General features: G+C 35.1%; 1 protein-coding gene across 1 annotated transcript in view; it reads left to right on the top strand.

The window, feature by feature from the left end:
- The window catches only part of LOC141485860 (S phase cyclin A-associated protein in the endoplasmic reticulum-like), a 252152-nt gene that overhangs the window by 35689 nt on the left and 193179 nt on the right, over positions 1-23284 (top strand). The window contains exon 4 of the mRNA XM_074183413.1: positions 7751-7878. Coding sequence (XP_074039514.1) covers positions 7751-7878 — 128 coding nt within the window. The remainder of the gene's footprint in view (positions 1-7750; positions 7879-23284) is intronic.

Here is a 23284-nt window from a genome sequence, read left to right as displayed (position 1 = left end):
TTGTGAGTAATAGAGTCACATATATTCAGGATAAAGTGTCGCCTGAATTATGGCATCATGTTGATTCGAACGAGAATCCTGCTGATATAGCATCTCGTGGCCTTCTTCCATCTGAGTTGCTAAATCATCGTCTATGGTTTCAAGGACCCACTTTTTTGCAAAATTTTCAGAATGATTGGCACAAGTCAGATTTGAAAATGTATACCACGCATGAAGAGGAACGCAAAGTTGGTTTGTTATTAGTAAATCGATCACACTATTTGAGCGAAATATTAAAAGATATATCATCATTCGGAAAATTACAACGAATTTTAGCATATTGCCAACGATTCATTTTCAATTCGAAAAATCCGAGAAGCAAAATGTCTGGTTCTCTTTCCTCTAAAGAGCTTCAAAACGCAACGAAACTTCTTGTTAAACATACTCAACAACTAGCATTCTCAAAAGAAATTGAATCGCATAATTTTTCGAAGCCGCTCAAAAAATTGAATATATTTATAGACAATGAGGGACTTCTCAGAGTGGGAGGTAGATTAACAAATTCTAACCTATCTTACGATAAGAAACATCCGCTCCTTTTACCTAGTAACTCAGATTTAACTTATTTAATTATTGAACATTTTCATAAAAAGTATTTCCATGCAGGTATACGAACTGTACAGTTCTTACTATCTCAACAATATTGGATTTTGGCATCAAAACGCGTAATTCGCAAAATTTTGTCTCGATGCATGGCATGTTGGAAGACGCACCCTGTATCATTACAACCTCCCATGGGGAATCTTCCTTTACCACGCATTTCACAAATTAAGCCCTTTTCTAACGTTGGTGTGGATTATGGTGGTCCACTTTTTATCACTATGAATAAACGTAGGGGATCAAAAACTATCAAGGCATACATATGTCTATTTGTATGTCTCGCTACAAAGGCGATTCACATCGAACTCGCTTCAGATCTTTCGAGTGACGCATTTTTAGCAGCTCTTCGCCGTTTTGTAGCTCGTCGAGGAAGATGTTCTTCGATAAGCAGTGATTGCGGAACAAATTTCATTGGAGCTTGTAGTCAACTTAAACTTTTACAAGAGGCCGCGTCCTCTGAGAATATTGAATTTCACTTCAACCCCCCTTCAGCACCGCACTTCGGAGGTATTTGGGAGGCGGGAATCAAATCAGTAAAGAGTCATTTGAACAAAACAATCGGAGAACAGGTTCTGACATATGAAGAACTTTATACGGTGCTGGTTCAAATTGAATCATTATTGAACTCTCGTCCATTAACACCTTTAAGTTCAGATCCTAATGATATTTCAGTTCTAACTCCCGGCCATTTTTTAACTTTAGAACCCCTGTCTGCCGTTCCTGACTCCGATCTCACGTCAACTCCTTTGAACCGTTTATCGCGGTGGCAATTACTCCAACGAATCCATCAAGATTTCTGGCGTCGATGGAAAATTGAGTATTTGCATACATTACATCAACGTAGCAAGTGGATTAAACCGATGACTCCGGTTGCACCGGGTACATTAGTTTTGATAAAAGATGTTACGCCCCCACTCCAGTGGACTTTAGGTCGAATCACTACTTTGAAACCGGGTAGTGACGGAATTTCCCGTGTTGCTGTGGTCAAAACAAAAAATGGTACATTAACACGACCTTTGGTCAAATTGTGTCCTCTACCAATTGAGGAGACAAATTGATTGAAATTCATTATTTTCTTTCAAAATGAATATATTTAGTTTTTCACATTAATATTGCTTTTTTTATTTTAGAAAATTATAATTTTGTTTCGAATTGGAAAATGCATATTTAATCATATGCATTTTGGGGGCCGGTAATGTTGCGTCTTTATTTGTAATTTTCTGTTTTTATTACTATTATTATTGTTGGCATGGAGCGACTTCTAAGGGCGCATGCTCAAGACTCGATTGAAGTCTGCTTATCTATCAGAACCATAGATGAATAGTGACCTACCTACGATCTCATGCTAAGTACGCTACGTGAATCGCTATTATTTTTACTAATTACTTATTTCGCCGTGTGTGCTCTAGACTCTGTGTCATCTTCGACTGTTTGGTAACTCATTTTAACTTCCCGTTTTGTTGTACAATCCAGTGAAGCTGAAGAAAGAACACTCCAAGAAAGGGCCCTTTCAGAAGCAGGGATTTGTTCTAGGAATTCGGTGAGTTCGCTTTATGCCACAATTCATACAGTCCACTCTTGTTTTCATTTTTATTATTTTTTAAGTATTCGAAGACGCGACACTATGTTTTCTACCACTTTTATTTGTAACTAACGTTACTGCAGTTTCGTCCTATAAGGAAGTATACAATATATAAGTTTGAAAATGTTCTTATAGGACGAAACTGCAGTATCGTTAGTTACAAATAAAAGTGGGAAAAACATAGAAAGTTCCATTTCTCTTTTTGTCTTCAATTAATCAATTGATTATAAAAAATTTAAATTTTTTGAGCATTTTTTAAAAATTATTTTTTTATAAATACAATTATTCTACTTAAAAAACATACACTTATTTATTTGCATGCTATTTCCTGAGGTTTTCAATGAATTAAAAAAATAAATAAAAAAAAATATTGTTTTTGTCAGATTAAGCGAATCCCTCTAAGTAATCTTCAGATTATGAGACAGCACGTCTAAAACATAAAGATGAACCATATACATATATCTTAATCTGACGCGCTTGAGTATTTCAAAATAGCGAATTTTTTTTACATTATAATAATGGCCGCGAGTTTGCGTCAGATCGAAATCGTCAGATGAGAGCTTTTTTTTGTTGCACTTAACATCCCCTACGTATAACTGTTTCTTAAATCTTTATTAATTAAATGCGAAACTATAATTTTCGTATTTCTTCAATTTATCAATCAAAATCAGCCGAAACCCAAACAAAATTGGTATGACTGAATAGGTATTTTCAATACCTTTCAAACGAGCTGTCACTTGCCATAGGGTCCCATTTAAAATTTTTGGTCACAGTGGCCTTGTGACGTCATTTATGACTATTGCGTCACCTGTTATGACCAGTTAAGAAGCCTACATCCGTTTATTTCCACACTCCAAATTTCATTATTATAAGTATACCCGTTCAAAAGATACGAGGGGGGGAGGGGACTTTTGACTAGCACTGTATAGGGAGATTGAACCAGAATAACCGTAAAAAGGAATTGGATTAAAATTTTTTGTAAGCTCATAAACTCTCTGAATCGGTTAGTAATGATCCCGATATCGAAACTGATCAATCAGGAAATGATTTCTCCGACAGTAAAACTTCTTACCAAAGATAGCTTGAAAACGATCTTTTAATAATAATACATTCATTTTCCCAAAGATGATGGAACATATAGGAAAAGTCACTTACAGTTCTCACATGAAGAGAAGATAAATTAAACTTTCTATGTTTTCTACCACTTTTATTTGTAACTAACGTTACTGCAGTTTCGTCCTATAAGGAAGTATACAATATATAAGTTTGAAAATGTTCTTATAGGACGAAACTGCAGTATCGTTAGTTACAAATAAAAGTGGGAAAAACATAGAAAGTTCCATTTCTCTTTTTGTCTTCAATTAATCAATTGATTATAAAAAATTTAAATTTTTTGAGCATTTTTTAAAAATTATTTTTTTATAAATACAATTATTCTACTTAAAAAACATACACTTATTTATTTGCATGCTATTTCCTGAGGTTTTCAATGAATTAAAAAAATAAATAAAAAAAATATTGTTTTTGTCAGATTAAGCGAATCCCTCTAAGTAATCTTCAGATTATGAGACAGCACGTCTAAAACATAAAGATGAACCATATACATATATCTTAATCTGACGCGCTTGAGTATTTCAAAATAGCGAATTTTTTTGCACATTATAATAATGGCCGCGAGTTTGCGTCAGATCGAAATCGTCAGATGAGAGCTTTTTTTTGTTGCACTTAACATCCCCTTAGAAAATCTGACGCGCTCGAATAATTTTTTTTTCTTCTCACTTTTAACCCTTACAAAAGATCAGATTAACATACTAACATTATTAAAAATACGTAGGACATTGATGCTATCAATATCTGTCGCGCTCGAGTATGTCCATGCAACAGTATTTTTTTACATATTTAAAAATCTATAGCCGCTTCCCCCACTGATGAAAAGGTATATATTATATAACATTTTTTCTTCTTATCATTTAAGCTTTGCAACCTAATATGCCTCAATGACGCTCGAGTAAATTCCCATTTTGCATCGTGGGCTCCCCTGCTATAACGCTGAAATGGCTGCCATGCATTTTATTTATGGAAGCAAATGGAAATGCGGAAGAAGCACGAATAATTTACCAGGACAAATATCTCAACATGTGTTAAACCTTTACAATGCTGGTTACATGCTAGATTATGTTAAAAAGGACACCTTTGTGTGAAACCAGAAACTGTAACAACGCCTGAACTAGAAGAAGCTATACCTACTTAATGCGAAAGAAGAAGATCTTTCAATTAGTACCAAAAAGATTGCACTGCTTCTGGAAGTTAGCCCAAAAACCGTATGGAAAGTTCTGAAAAGAAATTTCCTATACCCATATCACATACAGCGGGTCCAAGCTCTACTTCCTTGGGATTTTCACTCGGGATTAATGTTTTGCAGGTGGTTGATTCATACGGTGACACACAATGATAATTTTTACCAAATATTTTATTTACAGACAAAGCAAATTTTTTATGGGATGATATGAATTTATCATCGACATTTTTTGGGTATTTTCTACCTTCCACAATCTGAAAAATATAAAAATTACAATGGAGAAAGAACTCTGTACAAGTGTTGAAAGGGCAAACTTTTTAGTTTACCTCGATAAGTTACTGCGTAAAATCAAAGTATTTCTCACACAGAAAAATGTTCTATTTATCAGTAACTTGTCGTATTTAACAATTTTGCCTGTCAAAAAAATTGCTAAGAAATAATACAATATTTATCTTTACGTTTCGGAGGCCAAAATCTGCCTGAGTCTTCAGAAATGGACAAAAAAATTCTAAGATATTGGCAGTAATTCCTTTTGATTATTTATTTCTTAACTTCTTCGACAGATGTCAAAGGAGTTTTGAAATATGAAATTATGTCAATGTTGTTGATTGACAACTGAAACATTCGATGTAATACAAGGTGCTCTCCGATATCAGTCTGTTGCCATTTCGCCACTACCCAAATTTTTCTTCAAGTCTATTTCTAAGAAGCTGTTCGAAATATAATTCTCTTCAGATATGAAAATATACGCTGATTGTTTTATATTGATGACTTATTTATTTTGTGGAAATTCATCTTCAATTAAATGATATAGATATATGTAGAAATGAAATACTTTAATTGAATAGAACTGGCCGATACTTGATGAAAATCCATATTTAAAAAACTAATCAATAGAGTTTATTCTATGATTTTCACTACACGACACGTGTTTCTCTATACAATAGCTTCTTCAAACACTTGTCGCGGTTTTTGTGAAACCCTTATAGTGAAAATCATAGAATAAACTCTATTGATTAGTTTTTTTTTATAAAATACTTTGTCTAATTTCCACTTACTTGATGTATTGATATTGATACGACCAACGTTTCGGTTTTTACACTTGTTAGAATACTTGAGAATGATGTACAAACCGAAACCTTGGTCGTATATCAATATCAATACATTAAGTAAGTGGAAATTAGACAAAATATTTTATTTCTATATCTATATCATTTAACTGATTGTTTTAGCTGACATCTCTTAGAGTGACGCTCATTGGAAATCATTTTTGTTCCATTCCTACACTTGTATACAGTTCTCTATTATAATTTTTATATTTTTCAGACTGCGGAAGGTAAGAAATACCCAAAAACATCGATGAAAAACTGATTTTCCTCCACAAAAAATGACTTTTGTTGGATATTATGAACTTTCACAGTGACCTTTTGTGAACCGACAAAAATCCCCACGTTTGGGTAGGAATGATTGGTGTCCTATTTGACCCATTTTTTCTACCAGCAAGATTAACAGGTGAATCCTACACGGACTTTTTGCGAGATCATTTATCCAGTTTGTTAGAATAAGTGCCGGTACATGTAAGAGGCAACATGTGGTTCATGCACGACGGGGCTCCAGCTCACTTTAGTGTTCTTGCTCAGCAGCATCTCGACATCACCTACCTCAATCGCTGGATTGGACGTGCAGACACTCAAAAACGGCCAGCTCGCAGTCCTGATATGAATCCTCTAGATTTATATTCATGGGATCATCTGAAGCCTCTTGTTTATAAAACTCCTGTACTAGATGTGGATGACTTGAGGATTCGAATAATTGAATCGTAAGAAATGAACTTTAAATGTTCAAGCCCGTTTCGGATATACCTACACAGTAGGTTGAATGGACCGACGCCTATGAGAAAACGACTACTCCACTGGCTAATACCACGAACGGCGTTGGATTATATCCGACAGACGACATTGCAGAAATCTCCACAGAAAATTTCCTGCATATGCAATTGGCAATACAACTGAAAGAGTCGACCTTCAATTTTGGAACGGGCACACTTGCAGACCGGTTTCGGGCTCCTTAGCCACTCGTCAGTGCAAGATAGTGACCATCATCGACCTAAAGTCAATGATATTCCATAATTGAAAATCGAAATTCTTTCAGAGTATTTCATTCCCTGTCTTAAGTTGGAGCGAACATCAAAAATGTCACTTCATCTATTGTCAATTGCATATGCAGGAAATTTTCTGTAAAGATTCCTGCTCTGACGCCTGTCGGATATAATCCAACGCCGTTCGTGGTATTAGCCAGTGGAGTAGTTGTTTTCTGATAGGCGTCAGTCCATTCAACCTACTGTGTAGGTATATCCGAGAACATTTAAAGTCAATTTCTTTAGATTTGTTTACTGCCCGTCTTCAAGCATAGCCCACTGACTAATAAGATTCGAATAATTGACAATTGCAATGTCATAATATTCGAATAATTGACAATTGCAATGTCATACTCCAATGGAATACTCCAGGTATTTTTGAACGTGTCAGACAATTAATGACAAATCGATTGCAGTTGTGTATTTTATCAGATGGTGGATATTTTGCTCATTTAATTTAAGGTCGAAATTACTTATTATTTACTTTTGGTTTTTATTTCATGTTGTCCATGGATAGTTTTTAGAATAGATTCATTCGAGAGCAAAGCTGGATATGTAGAAAACATAAGCAACGAAAAAGTTGTAATTTCAGTTGCTCAATCTAAACTAATAACTACAAAAAAGTCAGTGGCGTTCTTTTTTTTTCCAAATATTGTTGTCTGTAGTGCCCACTGAGACGCCACTGGACTTAATAATTCAATCTAGTTCGGGCTAAATACGCGCCTTATTACTTGAAATAACTGTAGCAAATTTCAACCAAATCGATGTAAGGATATTTATGATATTTCATAAAACCACCTAAACTACCTTGGTTAGGATAGTAATAAGAGGAAAAAGAAGCAAAAAATTTAAATGTACAGAGCAGGGGTAGCCAACCGGTCGATCGGGGCCAGAAAATAATTCAAAAATTTGTGAACGTCAAGGGTCATATGGAAAAACATACTACGTATAGTTTTCATTCACAATAAGTACGAAACTTTTGAAACAACCTGATATAGTTTGAGTTATTTTTTATATTAACTAACTAAAGGCGTTATAATATTTTGATGTCACTTCAGAAAATACAACTCTCACAAATATTTATCTGTTTCAGGGATTGGATGATTTTGAAAATAATCTTCCCGCAGAACCACTTTGTACTGCCCTCATGCAGCTTTTTGCTACCGTTCTTCAGAATGCTCCCAAGGAGACTCCTGCCAATCGAATACATGATATCGTAAGGTAAGTTGCATGTTTTGCTTCAATATTACAAACTAGCGAACCGCCCCGGCTACGCACGGGTGCAATGCTGATACTAAATATGAATTCACCCACCGGAAATTTAAGGGCATGGAGAAACAGTAATGAAAAGGTATCTTTATTTTGTGAACGCGCCTTTTTGCCCCGCGTCTGGCGCCCCAGTTGGAATATTTTAAAATCCTTTCTTACTGCACATCTACAATATAAAATGAACCTAATACAAAATTTCGGCCTCCGAAAATATAGCGTAACGCGCCACTTTCGTCCCCACGGGGATACCCCAGATGGAATATTTGAAAATCCTTTCTTAGTGCGCATCTAAGACGTAAGAAGCGCCTATACAGAGCGTTCCAATGAAAACTTGACCCCCCTGTAAGTCAGAAACGGACGTGTAATCGAAAATTTCAAAGAACACGTCAATTTTTTTTTCTAGGGAGACTAATTCTGATATGGAAATCATACCCGTTTTTCACAAAATGGCGGCACTTCCGTCCGCCATTTTTGTAAGTATTTTGTGTTTTTAGGTTAATTACGTCAGACTGCAACTATTTATGCAATTAAATAACTCCTGCCTAATTTTGCAAAACAAAATCCTCTATTACCTGTACTAATAGTGTTCAAAATGACCTCCATCTAGTTCCATACAATAATACAGTCTACTTTCGAAAGCGTTCCTTACATTAGTCAGAATTAGTCCCCCTAGAAATGAAAATGGACCTGTTCTTTGAAATTTTAGATTACATGTCCGTTTCTGACTTATAGGGGAGGTCAAGTCAACGTGATGGCGAGCGTTCGCGCAGGTATAGACTCCCCAACTAAATTCCTACTGGATTACGATAAGCCCCTTGCCGGCCAGTGCCGTACATATAATTAGTTTCAATTAGGGTAGCAACTGGAACATGACTTTGTAATTTCTTTTCACATTTTATCTAGTATTTTAGGTAGTAGTACAGTTCATTAAAATGTTATTGTATAATGATAAACTTATCCAAAAATAAACTTTTGTTAGGCGATGACATTTTTTCAGAAACAACACAAATTATTCAGACAATGTTAAGCGCCAACAGCATTGGAGGACAATTAATGATACGCCTCTGTACAGTGCATTTGAATGTCTTACAAGAGCAGTAGTGGGGGTTCTATCGAAAATGAGTTCGTGCGCATGGGGGCGGGCTCGTCATCACGTTTGGCGCTTCATTTTAGCTACCTAGGTAGGTAGGTAGGTCTAAAATGAGTGGGCCTATTCGACCCTCCACTGCAACCCAAAAAGGTTTATTGTGGGTCACACCTATTTACACTCGGCCAAATAAACCCAGCTTCTTAACGAAGCCGATCAGTTTGTATGGTGAGTGGTCTTTCAGGTCAGATGGTGAAAGTAGGATCTGCCGAACTCTAAGAACCTGATTCGGTCCCTAGCAGGGCAGGCACAAAGTATATGCTCTGCAGTTTCATCATTTTCCAGACAGAGGCGACACACACTGCCTTCCGATAGTCCAAGTCTCAGCATATAATGATTCAAATGTCAGCGACCTGTAAGAAGACCTGTTAGACATCGTAGTTCATCCCTACTGTAGTAGGGATGTTGTTGTTGTTTCAGGGATTTCAAATCATTTTATATAGTAGACAATGGAAGTCCGAACTAGTGAAATTCATCAACTTTTAATACTCTCGACAACCATTAAAACTGTCACTTTCCATGACAGTTGTACAAAATTGATATTTTTAAATTATTCAAACTATTTCTCACAATTTTTATTCGCACTCGGTACACGATGAATGCTCATAAATTTCAGTTCGCGGCGTGTTTCCCTTTGCGTATGCTGCTATCGAATTAATCATTCATAACTTTTCTGTTTCACCCCCAGAAATGGAACACGTCGTTCTATAACCCTGAAATTGATTGATCTTAGTCCGATGCATTAGCTAAACGATCAAAAGGGAAGGGTGCCATATCAGTAAAATATTCAAATCTGAACTCGCATATGGCTTTTTTTGAAAATCACATATTTGCACTTGCACGGGTTATATTTGATTGATTTGAACTATGATCGAATTCCACCTCAAAATAATCTTTCACTTTCAGTGACTTTTGGTGCACGAGTTAATTTTTATTTTATTCGAATAATGCTGAGTCGAGTTCCGTTACCAAAATAATTCAGTTAATTTAACTGGACAAAAATGTGGAAATGGACCACGTTTACACGGCATCTTATTGAAGGGTCTTTTCTAACAACCGATGATACTAAAAGTTACGTGAATGCCTGCGTAAACATCGATTTCGTTGAACTTCTTCAAACCGAATCAGTAACGCTAAACATTCTGGAAAGAAGATTGGCGTTATGGAAATGAATACTTTTCGCGGTGTAATAATTCGTAGTCGTAGTTCTTTTATGAACGACAACCCTCATTCGTCGAAACTTGTACAGTTCAAGTAAACGATTTAGTGCAAAATTCCTGTTTTCCAGGAATCAAGTATGACAGTGAACAAATATATAACGGAAAACGATTTTAGCACGATGAATCACGATCCAACCACAAAATATGAAAGACAAATTAATAGCCTAATGAAATCCAACAAACAGATCTTTAACAACAAAGCATTGAACAGATACACAGTCAACAACCCGAAAGCACCAAAACTCAACGCACAGATAAAGATACATAAGGAAAATAAACCTATAAGACCGGTTATCAATTTCACCAAAGCACCTTCATACAAAATTTCAAAAATCATAGCCGACGAACTGAAAAACAAAATCAACAGGAACAACGACCACAGCATCAAAAATTCAATGGAACTCACAGACAGAATCTCTACGACAAATGTCAGCCCGATTACTAAACTGTTCTCGTTCGACATAAAAAACATGTACTTCAACATACCAGTCAACGAAAGTATAAACATCATAATTGAGAAACTTAAACACCAAAACATAGACAAAACCTACATTAACCAAATGGAACACAGTCTAAATACAATACTTAATCAAAATTATTTCGAATCTGAAGGGAAAATTTATAAACAAACAGATGGACTAGCGATGGGAAAATTTATAAACAGATGGACTAGCGATGGGATCCCCCACTATCTAGCATTATATCCGAAATATACCTGCAAACCATAGATGAGAAAATCTTAACAATAATAAAAACACATGATGAAAAAGGAGAATGGTTCAGATACGTTGACGATGGACTTTACATATCACAAAACAATGGAATAAGAATAGAACAAATAAAAAAAGAAATTAACGAAATAAATCAAAAACTATGTTTCAGCATTGAGGAAGAACACCACTCAAAACTTAACTACCTGGACATAACCATAGGATATAACCACAACAAAACACAATTTCAAATGGCAATATACAGGAAACCTACACAAACAAGCTCCACCATACCCGCAAGTTCAAACCATCCACCATCACACAAAATGGCTGCCTATAACGCATTCATATATAGAATGTTAAGGATACCACTCAGCAATGAAGCCCGAAACAAAGAACGGAAAGTTATATACCAAATAGCGAACGAAAACGGATACACCCAAAAGACAATAGATAAACTAGAACACAGAATCAAACAAAAAAATACAGAACAAGGATCAAGCCACCCCAACCGACAAAACAAAACAACGATGGACAGCATTTACGTACGTAGGACACCAAACCAAAAAACTAACAAACATCTTCAAACCACTGAACATCAATATCACATACAAGCCGAACACGAAGATAACACAAAAAATTAACAACTATGAAAAAGAAGAAGACAAAGACCAAAACGGGATATACGGTATACAATGCTCGGACTGCAACAAATTCTATATCGGCCAAACCAAGAAAAAACTGATCCAAAGGTACAATGAGCACAAAAAGGCATACATAAATCCAATAGTATATAAATCAAACCTCGCAACACACGCCATACAAAACAAACATAATTTTCCCACCAGAGAACATAAAACTCATAAAACAAGTCAACAAGGAAAACCGCATGGACATTTGGGAAAACTTGAACATCCATAAATTTAACAGTCATAAATCACTCATCGAGGAACAAGTACAAATCAAAACACAACAAGACCTCACATTCAATATATTAAACAAAAACATACACATTCCTAGAGAAGATCTAACACAAAGAAGAGTACCTGATGCAGTACAAATACAGGTAAATTTACCTAAAGTACCTGAAATACCTGAGTTAAGACGCTCTGACCGTATAAAGAGGCAGACAACAGGATGACAAGTTCAGTTTGAGGAGTGCCTAGAAGATGACAGTACTACCAACTGTCGAAAGCGCTCGCAGATAATTAATAGAAGATAAAGCTTCAAACCCTTTTTGTAGAATTCAATATTGAAATATTCAACATAAAGGAAAATTAGTTGCATCAATCAAATATATATATATATATATATATATATATATATATATATATATATATATATATATATATATATCAAAAGGGGGAAATTCGTGGACAGAATACTCAAGAAATATGGAGGCAAACCGCGGACACGTGTTTCTGGCTATTGGCCTCATCAGCGCGGTGCAGCCAATTGCAAAGATGTACAACAACTGGTTCCCAAAAATGAAAAAACATCACACATGCACGGTGTCACCAACAGGAGCTAACCGCACATTTGTGGTTTCAATTAGAAGACCCAGCATTCCCAGGCATCATCTAACGTCACCACGTAGGCAGCTATAGCTACCTGCGTGACTTCCGGGTCCAGGATATAAATACATAGATATAGATTATTATCGAGTGTGTATGATATACATCAAAAGGGGGAAATTCGTGGACAGAACACTCAAGAAATATGGAGGCAAACCGCGGACACGTGTTTCTGGCTATTGGCCTCATCAGCGCGGTGCAGCCAATTGCAAAGATGTACAACAACAACTCATCAGCTGCACCGCGCTGATGAGGCCAATAGCCAGAAACACGTGTCCGCGGTTTGCCTCCATATTTCTTGAGTGTTCTGTCCACGAATTTCCCCCTTTTGATGTATATCATACACACTCGATAATAATCTATATCTATGTATTTATATCCTGGACCCGGAAGTCACGCAGGTAGCTATAGCTGCCTACGTGGGGATGTTAGATGATGCCTGGGAATGCTGGGTCTTCTAATTGAAACCACAAATGTGCGGTTAGCTCCTGTTGGTGACACCGTGCATGTGTGATGTTTTTTCATTTTTGGTAACCAGTTGTTGTACATCTTTGCAATTGGCTGCACCGCGCTGATGAGGCCAATAGCCAGAAACACGTGTCCGCGGTTTGCCTCCATATTTCTTGAGTATTCTGTCCACGAATTTCCCCCTTTTGATGTATATCATACACACTCGATAATAATCTATACCTATATATATATATATATATATATATATATATATATATATATATATATATATATATATATATATATATATATATATATATATATATATATATATATAGACACCAAAATTAATTAATGTATTCCGAAATAATAACCTCAAAATATCTAAAACAAATGTCACTACTATATCTGAATTATACAGTAAACTAAAAGCTCCAATTTCAAATAAACAAAAATCCAATTCAGTATACAAAATTTCTTGTATGGATTGTTCTAAAACATATATAGGACAAACATCTAGACCTCTAAGTAGTCGCATCACTTCACATAAGAGCGACTGTAGACGAAATGTTAATTCTTGTGCATTAACAGAACATGTTAATTCGGAGGATCATAAAATGAATTTTGAAAATCCAAATATTTTAGATAGAGAAACCAATACAACTAAAAGAATATTTTTGGAAATGATACATATTGATAACGAAGAACATTCAATGAATAAACGAACTGATATTGACAGTCTCAGCAAAATTTACACGTACCTAGTGAAATATGATAAAGAAAATAAAAGATCTAGTAATTCGACTATCATTCAGAATTTTCCCACTTGACATTGTCAGCCAAAAATTTTTATCAACTGTCATTATTTAATGTTTTTCTATCTGTTTTTGAACCTTTTTATATTTTATTCTCACGTTAGTAAGTTCTCCATATTTATATATTTTTTACAAGATATATAATCTTATTATTGTAGTTGTCCTGACGAAGGTGTAAAATATACCGAAAGCTTGACATATAACAAAGAGTTTTCTTTGTAACAGGATAGCTATTGACTGCAACCTCACGAATTGAACCAATTTATAGTTAGCAAGTTGACTTGGGTGTCACACCAATAGGTGGTTCCACTTATGTTTCGCTTGCGTTTATGTAACTATTTTTATTTTTTATTTTAGTACTTATCTATTATATATATATATATATATATATATATATATATATATATATATATATACTATATATACTATATATATATATATAGTAAAATCATACAATGAACTGTATTTAATTATTTTTAATATGGATTTTCATCAAGTATCGGCCAGTTCTAGTGAATTGCTCATTTTGTGTTCCATAATTCTCGTCATTTGTTCGATTTCCATATTTAACTCCGTTTAAGAGATATTTGGAATAGTAGCTGAAATGTTTAAACATATCACAATAAAGAATCATTACTGATCTTATTATTCTCACCAGTTTGATCTTCCTCTTGAAGATGTGTCGGGGTGTTAAAATAACGGTTTGGTGTTGGGAAAAAACTCCAGATATATTCATTACTAGTTTAGCATTTATACTAAAAATTAACATTAAAAAAATTAAAAATTAACGATCTGGTATTCATTGGTTTGAATATTTACATACCATGAAGACTTTATGGCCAAGGAAACTGATACATTTTTTAACAAACGAGTTATGACCTCAAGTATCTCTTGAAAGGTGTCAAATATCTAAATCGAGAGTGTTTGATCACAGAATGAGTATCAGTTTTCAGGAAAAGAAGCTGGTATTATCGTATAAAAACTCGAAAGTGTCAAATAGGCCCCAAAAAAGTAACACCAAAAGTTCAATACTTTTTAAAGTCATTTCATGTATATATTCGTGGATAACAGAAATTTTTGTGCGACGTTTGAACTTGATAAATTTAGAAATGAAGGCAGATTAAATTCAAGAAAATGAGTTCAACTATCGCCGATATATCATGAACGGAGCCTTTCATGATATGGTTTTATGAAAGTTTCCTTCTTAGAATCGTCCACAGAATAACGTCTTCAAATATTCACATGACTTTTCAGAACACCCTGTATATATCGATGAAAGGAAAATGTAAAGGTTGTGAGAGTAAATTGCAACTTGTCCCTTATTACTATAAGTATTTGAATAGTGTTGCGTCCGTTCGTTTTCATGCACAATCTGCATCTTTGAAGTGCAACTCTGCGACCAAAATTCCTGATAACCTAAAAAAAGTTAAGTTCAAAGCCGAAGGAGGTTTTTCGAGGCCTTAGCGGAGTCACGTAACATAGATGAATGGGTGAGGCCACCGACCGTTCACGACAACCGCCTCTAATCGAATTCATAACGCGTAAGGCTCCGCCGCCCATTAGTAGATTACTCCGGGGGTTCTTTTGCCACTGCCGAGGCTGACGCGTACTCGTCTCGTATGCCGCGAATTGATGGATGTGTTTAGAACTATCACGGATTCCATTGCAAGAAATATGTTTGTGAATGCTATAAGTTCGAACTTTCATTGCATAAAACATTCGAAACATATGAGAAGAAAGTAATTTTTAAAGGAAACAAATTGTTATTAGGTTGTTTCAGAAGTTTTGATCGTTTTTATGAGTCTACTTTATCTCAGTGAATACTCATTCAATTAAATCGAAATAAGCGCGATTTGAATCAGTGCACTTTTGCCACCGTAACACGACACAAGTTCTGGGGAGTATCGTGGGTGAGGCAAAACTTCGAAGCTCAATTAGTTTATGATTTGTGAAACGTGCGAACGGGCGTTGTTCTGGAGCAGGATCGGACCCCTTCTGTTGACCAGTTCTGCTGCTGACGCAATTTTCGGTACATTTCGTCTACTTTCTCACAAAAGGGTGTTACGATCTTCATTCGGGTTTGAAGGTCGTCGTAGTTTGGAACTGTATCCTAACATTTCGCCAGTACGAGTGGCTGGCTTCTTCAGAGGTCTATTCATTTTGATGATTCACCGATGACTGGTGGTTCGTAGGTTGTGACAACTGCGGTAGCAGAAATTTGGGAAGCTAACCTGAAATGCTATCGGAAAACGAATCCACATGTTTCTAGAAATGATATGAAATCTAGAAAGGTAAATGCAGTCAAGCTGCTGGAAAATAATTCCATGAAAATCAAAAAATTAACAGATAGTACTTTTTGATAATTCCCATATTGACTTCAATTTAAGAGCCACCGGTAGACAGCTGTTTCAGCCTATTGGGCATCGTCAGTACCGGGCAGGCGGTCCTCGATTGAAGACAAAATGAGAAAAACCAAGAAAGTACTTGATAAAAATAGCTGCGTAAACGCAAGCGAAACATAAGTGGAACCACCTATTGGTGTGACACCCAAGTCAACTTGGGTGTCAGTAGGTAGGTGATGAGCTGTTTTCTCGGGTTTCGCTCCGTGTTCTGTGTATTTTATCCCCATAAGGATTATTTTCACAACGTTTCGGCAAAGTCTCATTTGTCATCTTCTGGTGATGTTTTTTTCAATCAGACTGATTAGTTCAAACTGTGTGTCTCAATTTATAGGGAAGGATGTTTCCCTTTACCTGTGTTACTGCCACTACCTGTGTTTGCTCGACTACCTGTTTTGGTCTTATTACCTCAGTATGGTGTGTCCATACTTTTCAGCAATACTTAATATTGGAATAACTACACAGGAGAAAGTCTGCGTTGTTATCACACTCGTTATTACTATTAGTACTTGTCCAAAGACGCCACATTTTAAAAAGATAACAAAAATTAATTATAACAAAAAAAAAATTATCACTGCACCAATATCGAATTTCAACACTCAGATCGCGATCACTTCCTGAACTAAACATTGAAAACACGACGGCTCGCATTCCAGCCAATCATAAAACTCGGTTAGTAAAAATTATCCAATATGAACCGCCAATTCTTCAGTCCACGTGGACTAATTCGTACCGGCATTATTTCGTTTTGGCCTTTGAGTTCCCCGATAGCTTTAAGAATTACTATATCGGTTACTTCGACTATACCTGTTATTTTACATGCCATATATTTTTGTTCCAAGAGGAATGTTTTTCCGAGTACAAAGACGCTGAATCACTTGAGACAATCAGTAATTGGGGTAATAGCCGAAATCGCCTGATTAATACTATACCGTCAACACGTGATTCATTCAGGCATGTTGTCAGATGCAAAAATAATTCTCAATTATTTTATCAACTTGCCGTAGCTTGAACCCCGAAAATGTATTCACATGATTTAATCTGTGCTGTGCTTGCTTTCCATGATTTTCGTTGGAAGATTGCTCGCGTTCAGCCTATTCCCAGGGCAGCCTATTCCCATTTCATGAAAGGGCAAGAAATATCTTCCAAATAACTATAGACCAGTCGCTTTGCTATCAGTGACATCAAAAATCATGGAGAAAGCTGTAAACCACCATATCCCTAAATATTTGGAAGACTTCAACATCTTGGGTGATCATCAATATGGCTTTCGGAAACAGATCAACAGGTGATCTTCTACTAATCGCTTGAGGTACTTCACTTGTCCAATAGAATTGGAATTTGGTTTTTTCGATTATTTTATGTATGTAATGTAGTGTCTCGACCCTTGAAAGCAATGCAGACCTGATGGAATGTTCTTGTTATCAAAGTTGGCAGGTTTTGACTTTTTTTTTCTTTTTTCCACAAGTTTCAGTTTGCGGGCAAGTGGGGTTTCTCAAACGACTGAATAATTTGTTTCAATGTGGAAAATTGAAATTCATGCACTAAAAAAAATATTAATAACGAACTGGATATACCCTCCACATCGGAGATTGAAACATCGTTTTTCGAGCATCTGTCGCGAGCTATCTTAATAGCTGAGTCCTTTCGATTTCGATACGGAGATGAGTTCGCGGAAAGAGAGGCGGCTTTGAACCATCTCGCGGGTCTCGTGACGTTCGCCCGTCATTTCTTCTTCGTCTTCATGTCTCTGCTGGATTAGATAGCGTTAAGTTATTGGTCTAGTCTTCTTCTGACGGCTCGAAACTGGTTTCGAGACATTTCGAACTTGGAAAGACTAATCTTCGGTTTGAATTTATTAAACTGCGCGACTACGGTCGAATGTTTGATAAGTAAAGACGGGCCGGAATGTTATCGGCCGATGCAGAAATTTTAATGAATTTTTGGTGGCTCGTTATATTGAATTATTAGATTAAACATTTCCAAGTAAACAGAACATGTGTGCTTCATATCAAATTCGCCACGATTTTCGAATTCAGTTCGCCGCAATCAAAACAAAAAATCTAGATTTTGAAGATTTAAAATTTTCATTTTCTTTTTTTTTTATTATGAAAACAATTTTTGGAGTAATAAAAACAATTTGGTTTCAATGGAGTCGCCTCCTCCTTGGGAGACATTTTGTTTGTTTTTTCACATACACACACACACATACATATATATACATATATATATTCTGAACTGGTTTTTCCGGGTATTTGATCCGTGTATGTGATATTATCTCTAATTTCACCTGAATTTCACCTGAAATTTCCTATCCGTGAAAACTTCAGATTTCATATATATATATATATATATATATATATATATATATATATATATATATATATATATATATATATATTATATAAGATATATATATATATATATATATATATATATATATATATATATATATATATATATATATATATAGATCGAATTTAACAAAAAGTTACATGAAAAAGTTGTGTCTACGTCAATTTTATATCCATATGTCAAATTGTATGCAACTAGGATAAAGTTAACGTTTTGCTTATTTTTGACAGATATCCCCTTTATTTTAAAAAACAAATTCGGTTAATTGTCATCAATTTATGTATACATAACAAACTCATCATTGAGTTTAACTTTTCTGATGAATTTTTACTTATACACACATTTTTAGAGAGAACTTAAAAATGTGCTATAAAAATTTTAACATGACTGGTTCAAAGTTTCAATCACTTGGCTATTTTATTAAACAAACGTCAGTACCTTCAATTTTGAAAAAGCAGACACAACTCAAAATCTGCAATAAGTATTAATAAAATGACCAGAGTTGAAATTACATTAAAATTTCAATATTCAGTATGTACAGATTATATTTATAAACACTAACTCGGGCGGTAAGGATGCTTGGTCACGTTGAATAAAATTTTTCAGTAGGTCTTGACAAATAAAATGCATGCTATGGTAGTGTCAAGTTGTTGATTTACTTGTCAAATTTTTAACAGTTATTGTTGCAAAAATGTTGTCTCTTCAGGAAAGAATAGAAATAGTTTTCATATGTGGTGAGAATACACCATACCGGCAAGTAGCTAACATTTTTAATGAACGGCATCCAGAAAATAATGTTCAACATACTACTGTGTCAAGGATAATGTCGAAATTCAGAGAAACAGAATCCGTAGTAAATCAATTTAAGAAAAAGCACACTCCAAGTAAATATGATGAGGAGGCCCAACTTAACATTTGTTCAAAAGGTATTGAACACGGGCAAACGAGCATAACCGTTATTATAAAAAATACCGATTACCAGAGAGAAAGTGGTAGAAAAATTTTGGCCTTACAAGCCAAAATTTATTAACACATTGAAAGAACGAGATTTTGATGTCCGTTGGGGTTTTCATTCTGGTTTCAAGGAGAGAGAGAAGAAAATGTAAAGTTTCCTTATAAAATTTTATGGACAGATTATGCAACGTTCTCTTCAAATGGAGCGGTAAGTTCTCAAAATTGCCGATGGTGGGCCCAAGAAAATCCCAATTTCACAGTTGAATGTGGTGATCAGTATTCCTTTAAAACTAATGTATGATGTGGGATACTTAACGACCAAATAATTGGGCCATTTTTCTTTAGGAAAAATTTATCATCCGTCGGTTATCTCAACCTTTTAAATAATGAGGTTAGTGACGTTTTAGATAATATGCCTTTAAATATTAAATACGACCTATGGTATCAGCTTGATGGCGCACCAATACATCACACGGTTGCTGTAAAACAGTCCCTCCAACAAATGTTCAGAGGCAAAGTTGTTGGACGTAAATGGGAACATTATTGGCCACCTAGATCTCCCGACTTGACGCCTTTAGACTTTTTCTTGTGGGTTCAACTGAAACAAAAAGTGTACCGAAATAGACCGATTACTGACATACAACATCTGGAAAATACCATTCTCGAGTGCTGTGCAAATATAAATCCCCGATTTATTAAAAATGCAGTTACAGATGTCAGTAGAAGGACCATAATTTGTATTGAACGTGGAGGATGACATACTGAAATGTAGGCCATAAGTGTTTGACAACCTCATTTAGATCAATAAGTAATTTTTTGTACCCATTTGTTCTTTCTATAATATTATTGTTGTTTAAAATTTATAATAATAATAATAGTTCTATCGAAATTATTTGCATTTTTTTTTAGTTGCCTCTGCTTTTTCGAAATCAAAGGTTTGTTCAAGAAAATAGCCAAGTGATTCAAATTTCAAATTTTTAATTTCTCTCTAAAAATGTCCGTATAAGTAAATATGTATCAGAAAAGTTAAACTCCATGATGAGTTTGTTATGTATACATGAATTGATGACAATTAACCAAACTTGTTTTTCAAAATAAAAGGGATATCTGTCAAAAATAAGCAAAACGTTAACTTCATCCTAGTTGCATACAATTTGGCATATGAATATAAAATTGCCGTAGACACAACTTTTTCAAGTAACTTTTTGTAAAATTCGATCTAGAAATGCACTTTTTCAATTTTTTTCAAAAAAAAAGTTTAATTTGACAAACACTGAACGTCAGTGTGTTGCAGTTGGTTGCATCATTTCAAGTTAAATTCAAAGCATATATATTGTATTGTAAGAACTCTGCTGACAGTTTTTGTTATATTTGTGGCGAGTTTGTTATTAAAAAACATCAAAGAAACATTAAAGACTTGGTGATCAGGATAAATCTTGGGCCCCGCATGAGTTATGTTGTGTTTGTGTTAACAATAGAAAAAGCTGAATGGCTTGGTTCTATAAAAGTAAAGAACTTGTTGGCAGTTGGTATTGGCATATATGTGTATAGGAACAGAGATCAGTAGCTTTTGAAAATTTTTGAACAAGAAGGTGATTTATTGTACTGCTCAGACATTCCAGGTCTGATCAAAGAGTTTGGTGTTGAATACAAAAAAGAAGACTGGAGGCTGTTTATTGATTCTTCCAAAACTAGTTTAAAAGCTGTTTTATTACACACTTATGCATCTATACCTGTTGGCTATTCTGTACATATGAAAGAGACCTATGAAAACCTAGAAATAGTGTTGAATAAAATTGGCTATTCGGCTCATGGTTGGATGATAGAGCAAGGGATCAACATTGGTGCAGAAAGAACTGGCCTGTGAGGGAGTCTTTAAAATCCGGCGAGAAGAAAATTCTCTGCAAAAACCTTGTAGACCCTAGAAACATTCTCTTACTACCTCTGCATATAAAGTTAGGCCTCATGAAACAGTTTCTGAAGGCATTGCGTAAAGATGGACCTTGTTTCAAGTATCTCCGTCAGAAATTTCTAAACCTTTCAGAGGTTAAACTTAAAGAAGGCGTCTTTGTAGGACCCCACACTCGAAAAAGTATGTTCGACGTAAACTTTGAAACCGCTATGACCATACATGAGAAAAAAGCATGAGTATCATTCAAGCAAGTTGTTACAAATTTCTTAGGAAACGCTAAAGACCCAGAATATCAAAACATTGTTGCTAACATGTTAAAGAATTTTAAGAAACTAGGAGGTTTGATGAGCCTGAGAGTTCACTTTTTGAACAGTCATCTTGATTACTTCCCGGAAAATTTGAGAGATGTTAGTGAGGAACAGAGTGAGCGTTATCAGGGCCACTGGAACATGAACATGATGGGAGACTACTGTTGGTCACTTCATCGTGAAGCTGAACAAGCGACTCATCGCAGGAAAAGCTACACAAGAAACTTCAAAGAAAAAAGAGAAAGGAAGTATAAACCAATTCCATCCGACTAGAGAAACCTACATTATAACACTGTATCATTATTTCAAGTAACCTACTGCAAATAAAAACCATGATAGTGATTTAACATAGTGTTTCATTAATTTTACCATTTAGGTACCGTACGGAAAAGCACAAGAGTCTTGGCAGAGATATTTGAATATGAACAACTTCAAGATTGTAGACTATTTCGTTGGTCAATTAAAATCCACTATGAAGTGCACACACTGTGGACACTCATCAGTAACCTTTGATCCTTTCTGGGATTTGTCTCTTCCCATACCACAAATAACTGGCCAATTGAGTTTGTCATATTGGTTGGATCCTTGCACAAGAGAGGAAACTCTGGATGGAGATGAAAAACCAATGTGTTCAAGGTGCAAGCAGAGGAGAAAATGTACAAAGGCCTTATCAATCTATAAGTTTCCTCGTATTTTAGTAATTCAGTTAAAACGATTCTCTTCAATGGAAAGATTTAGAGGCAAATTGAATGTTTCCATTGACTTTCCTTCAGATGGATTAGATATGAGCAGTTATGCAGCAGACAATGTGTCTCCTTGTCGTTATAATCTATATGCACTTTCAAATCACAGTGGGACTACTTACAATGGATATTACACAGCATATTGCAGACACCCATATAGTGGCACGTGGCATGAATACAACGATTCACACGTGTTCCCAATTTCGCCTAAATCACTTGTGAGCGATGAGGCATATGTCCTCTTTTATGAACAGGAGGGAACAAAGCAGCACCTGTGATGTGATTTTTTTTCTTCTTTCCTTTTTTTTAAATAATCTTAGTTCTTTGAATTGATCTTAAATTGTATAAAAAATATATTACAGAAATGGTACCGTACAGATTTTAAATGATATAAAAAAAGTCAATTTCTCGAAAACTATGGGTGATATAAAAAAAAATAAGACCAGATTTGGATTCAGCACACAAAAATCTTTAAAAATCAGCTATTAAAGTAAACAGTTTTCAAAAACTTTTTTTTGTTGGCCTGTGTAATATGAAAAACGCCTTTTTGTTTCTATTTAATAATCATTTGAAATTCTTTATATTTACTAGGGTTGGTTGAATAGTAGTTGAGTTTATGTTTAGCCGGGGATGTTCATCACTAATAAATATTAGGACAATACGTAGTTTTCTAGTTGGCTAGGATCACTTCTGTGTGGTTATTATTATACAGAGTGGTCCAACGAAAAGTATGCACCTTGCTTTTCTCCTTTTTATGTAACTTATCGCAAA

The sequence above is a fragment of the Leptinotarsa decemlineata genome, unplaced genomic scaffold, assembly GCF_025532065.1.
Source record: "Leptinotarsa decemlineata unplaced genomic scaffold, Ldec_3_MD MMD2_tig00026340_RagTag_RagTag, whole genome shotgun sequence".
In the NCBI taxonomy this organism is placed as follows: domain Eukaryota; kingdom Metazoa; phylum Arthropoda; class Insecta; order Coleoptera; family Chrysomelidae; genus Leptinotarsa; species Leptinotarsa decemlineata.
Note: the sequence above shows the minus strand (reverse complement) of the source record. Positions and strands in the feature narration are given on the sequence as shown.